The 4747-nt window shown below is 37.7% G+C and overlaps 1 protein-coding gene across 1 annotated transcript in view; it reads left to right on the top strand.

The window, feature by feature from the left end:
• Positions 1–2812: 2812 nt before the first annotated feature.
• The window catches only part of LOC140953721 (receptor-type tyrosine-protein phosphatase F-like), a 31087-nt gene continuing 29152 nt past the window's right edge, over positions 2813–4747 (top strand). The window contains exons 1-2 of the mRNA XM_073403123.1: positions 2813–2894; positions 4251–4550. Coding sequence (XP_073259224.1) covers positions 2813–2894; positions 4251–4550 — 382 coding nt within the window. The remainder of the gene's footprint in view (positions 2895–4250; positions 4551–4747) is intronic.

The following is a 4747-nucleotide window of genomic DNA, read 5'->3' as shown; positions in this document are numbered from 1 at the left end:
AAGTAAAGCAGCAACGTTCGTGAACTTTTAGTCTTGTTACTGAAGAGCGACTTCGGGCGAAAGACGCCCTTTTTCTTCTTTCTTTTCTTTCTCTTTCTTTGTTTTGTTGTTGTTGTTGTTGTTGTTGTTGTTGTTGTTGTTACCAAAAATGGGATTCGTTTATTGTTTTGCGTCCTTGTAATCCTGCGGTCATCTACCTATACGTTAAGGATCACTTAGTTGTTAGCTCAAGAATATAAAGTGTTACTCTTGCGAATAACAACAGCCGCCGTTTCTCAACAAACCTCCCTCGGAGGGCACAGGTGAGACATTCCGGCCGCTACATTACAATAATTTTTGAGCTCCGTCATTGTCAGTTAAACCGGCCAAAGTCTTATCTTAACTCATTTAAAAGATTCTCCCTTAACATTTTTCCGTTTAATCTTTAATCTTTAATCATTACAATAAATTCTAATACAATGACTAACATCCTAAAACCTAAAAATCCAAATCCTAACAATATATTAACTTACAACTATATGCCACTTAAAAGAACCTGATTTCCATGAATGCCGTGTTTAAAAATTATGATAGAGAAGGCGTTTAAATTGATTAATGAACCAGACTCTCTTATGTTACAGGGCAAGCTGTTCCAAAGCTTTGCGCCGCTGTAACTAAAACTATTTTTCATGTAGTTAGTTCTTGGAAAGGGGACAACAAGTTTGTTTACGGAGTTCCTCAAAGAATAGTTTGATTTAGACGTGAGATATGCGGGAACCAGCCCGTTTAAAGACTTGAAAACCAGTAAGGCGTTCTGAATTTGACGTTGACAATTCAAGTCTTTCCAGCTGAGTTTGTGAAACATGGAATCGACATCTACGTCAAAGTTTGATGAAGTTATTACTCGTGCAGGATGGTTTTGTAGTTTTTTGTAGCTTGTAATAGATAATGTTTTGCCACAATTACCCCATACTAGGCTGCAGTAATCAAAGTGAGATTGAACTAGTAAGTTGTATATATTGAGTAGGGAGGATTGAGGCACAAATGGCTTAACTCGCTTTATGGCTCCAATGCAGAATCGATCTTTTTTCACAGTTTATCAATGTAGGAATGCCACGTTAAGTTTTCATCGATATATATTCCAAGTGATTTCACAGATGAAACTTGTTCAATCGGAACATTATCAATAAATTTTTCGAGTGTATCAGATAGAGTACTTAATCTTTGCGGGAGCCGATCAACATAAATTCAGTTTTTGTAGCGTTCAAGGTAAGTATGTTAGACACAAGCCATGTGCTTAGCTTTTCAAGGTCGTGAGATAGACTAGACTGAATCAAATGCAAATCAGAACCAGAAAATTGGGTGTCATCAACACGCATTCTAGGTATACTGAGCGACAGACAGTTGGGCAAATCGTTGATATAAATTAGAAATAAAAGAGGGACAAGGATCGTTCCATGTGGCACACCAAATTTAAGAGTGGTGAAGTCAGAGAGACAACCGTTAACTGAGCACCGTTGTGTGCGATCCGTCAAATACGATTTAAACCAATCAAGAGTTTTACCTTGAATTCCACACTGATTCATTCTAATTAGTAATATCTCATGATCAACAGTGTCAAATGCCTTTTTAAGTCGAGAAACACTACGGCATTGACGTAGCCACGATCGATATTAAACGCCCAATTAACTGTCAGTGGCTTCTGGAAGTACAGTAACAGTTGAGTGTTTGACACCGGAAACCAGATTGTTGTTTAAAGATGATTTCTTGACTATTTAAAAAGTAGTATAACTGATCGTACACAATCCTCTCGAACACTTTGGCGACTACGGAAATGACTTAGATAGGTCGGTAGTTGTTTAAATCAAATGACTCGCCCTGTTGAAATAACGGAGTCACTCGGGCACATTTCCAGTCGTCAGGAAATATGCCAGAGATCACAGATTTATTAAACAGATCGCATAACCTGCCTGAAATAATATCAGTACACTCACGAATCAACCTGGCAGAGATATTATCTAGCCCTGTAGCTTTAGGTTTTGACAATCTATTTAGATGGGTAAAGACATCACTAGTAGTAGTTAGACGAAAACAGAATTTGTTGTAATTTTCAGTTATATTTTTTAAATAAATAGACTCCTCGTCCGAAGTTAATGGTACTTCGCGCGCTAGTCTGGGCCGAATAGTTAGAAAGTGTTCGTTAAAGGCGTGGGAAATGTCGTTAGAGTTACAGATAAAGATGTCATTTACTTTCACATCCTTTACTGTCTGGTTGCTCTGACGACAAGACATGAGTTTGTTAATAGTTTTCCAAGTCCTTCGAGCATTTCCTTCTGATTGAATAAAACTATTGTGATAACAGGATGCCTTAGTGGTTTTCACTTTATTGTTGATTCGATTTCGGAGCTTTCCGTAATTGCCTCAGTCTTGAGGATTCTTTGTTTTTATCGCTTTCCTTTTAGCAGCATCTCGACAGCGCATACCTTTCTTCAAGGCTGAATTAATCCAGGGTGTTTTGTTCAATTTTTCACGTGTAGTTCGAAAAGGAGCATGTGTGTTAACAGCGCTCAAATATTTTATTTTCCAGTTAGAGCGGTTTTCACTTGACTGTCGTAAAACCAAAACCAAAGTAAATACACTAGCCAACCAAAGGGCGTAGTAAAACCAAAACCAAAACCAAAACCAATTACTTTCGACAGTCAAGTGAAAACCGCTCTAGACCATACCAAATTTGGATCTTCTGATTCACTGAACGACCAGTCATGTTGAAAGATTTCATTGCGAAAATTTTCACATAAAAAATGTTAAAAAGTTTACTCTACAAGACGCGATTATGGCTAAAGCTTTACGATTCTGGCCTTTATTGTGGCAACAATCTCCTTGCATGAGGGTAGAGATTTACGGGAAATTACCAGGTACTTGATATAATATTCGAAAAAGTGAAATTAATCAAGGAGACATGAGATAAACTACCATTTTTTCTTTTGCTTAAGACGTGTTCAAGTTTCCTTACGGATACCATGACCCATGCAGCTAGAGGCCAGGACACTTACAGAGGCATTTGAAGTCCATGCTTCTTACTAGCAAAGACCCAGTTTGTGATATGGAGAATAGTTGGTAAAAGTAAGAGCTGCCAGGCCCTCCAGTTCTCCTTGTAAATTTTTCTAAGATCTCCCTCTCAAATGGCGACGGTGCCCACAATTGTTGTCACTCATACTATATGCGCATCCAAAGCTTTTAAACTAAAGATCGTTTAGACATGTTTCAGCTTTTGGTCCTTAAATCGTTTGTTTACTCTTTACGAAGATTTTAAAATTGACAGCGCATTCTTTTTTCCAACCAGCCTAATGATTTTTGCTTGCACTCGAACTCGCTTTTAGTGTTTTAACGTTATTTAATCCATATGCGTAAGCTCACATGATTTTCCTTAGATGTCATACAATGTTAATGATATGGTGGTCCCTCAAGGCTAGTAAGATGAAGCGAGTCTTATGTTTTGATTGGCTACCCGAGCGGGCAAGATTGGTGTAAGTGATTTGCTATAATCACGTTACTTTTCGTTGCGTAACATCTGCGTCGTAGTTATGTAACAGTTATTAACGCAGATATTATCTTACACAATCAACACAATCGTACACTCAGAAAGACAGGTTATTTGGAAGAGAGAAAGACACGTTTATTTTAGAGTTTTTAAAAGAGTTCAGATAGGAAAAAGAGGTATGTTTTCGCTATCCGTTATTTACACACGTCATGTAGTTTGATTGTATTCCATATTATGTTGCTGATTATCCTTAAACCTTTTGAGTCGCTAATTGTAAATTTTATTTTGGGTTACGCCCCCATTTTTCGCGTCCAGATATATTTTGGTTAGTTATAGATATTTCGCTGTATTGTTATTTCAGTTTTTACGTGATTCCAAGCCACATTATTAAAGAATTATGACAGAGTAGACTGGCTTTTGGTGGAAATCGTTGTAAAGGCCCTTATCCTCGCGTGGTCAGAGAGTAAATTTGTGTTTGTTTACCGATCGACTCACCTCTGCCCCCGCTACAATTGGCTTATCTTTAAATTTGTTTTCTTTAGAAAATCTAATTACCGTACTTTAATCGACTTCAAATTTAGTGCAATCATGTAACTTGCTCAATTGACCCTCCTATTAAAAACATTCCTAAAACCGCCCGGCTTACTGGTCCCCAAGGAAGGAGTCATATGTGATTTTTTTATAATGCTGGTGTTGAATACTACCTTTAAATTCTTTCCTTTCCATACAGGTCCTCCAGGACCTCCCCAATACCTCGAAGCATTTAACACAAGTTACAACTACATACGTATTAAGTGGGAACCACCCCTCGAATTCTTTGATGGACCAATGAGCGGTTACATTGTAAAAGTGACAAACTTTGGGGACCCAGGTGCGGTGGTACGATTGGTATACTCCAGCTGCCAGACAGGAGGAATTGATATTACAGACCTCGAAGAAAAAGTAGCGTACTGTGTTTATGTGACAACATTTAATGAATATGGAAAATCGAACCGCAGTTCGTGTTTGCCAGTATTCACTGGAGAGAAAGGTTCGTTTCTTTGATTGATATTGATTGACTGATTGATTGATTGATTGATTGATTGATTGATTGATTAATTGATTGATTGATTGATTGATTGGTTGATTTACTCTCCATGGTTGAAATTAGTGCAACTGAGAAAGAAAAATGACGATAGTAGCCGTAGCTTTCAGCGGATAAAAATTAAGTTTCCCGGAGATGTGTTT

Source organism: Porites lutea, chromosome 12, assembly GCF_958299795.1.
Source record: "Porites lutea chromosome 12, jaPorLute2.1, whole genome shotgun sequence".
NCBI classification, from domain to species: Eukaryota; Metazoa; Cnidaria; class Anthozoa; order Scleractinia; family Poritidae; genus Porites; species Porites lutea.
Note: the sequence above shows the minus strand (reverse complement) of the source record. Positions and strands in the feature narration are given on the sequence as shown.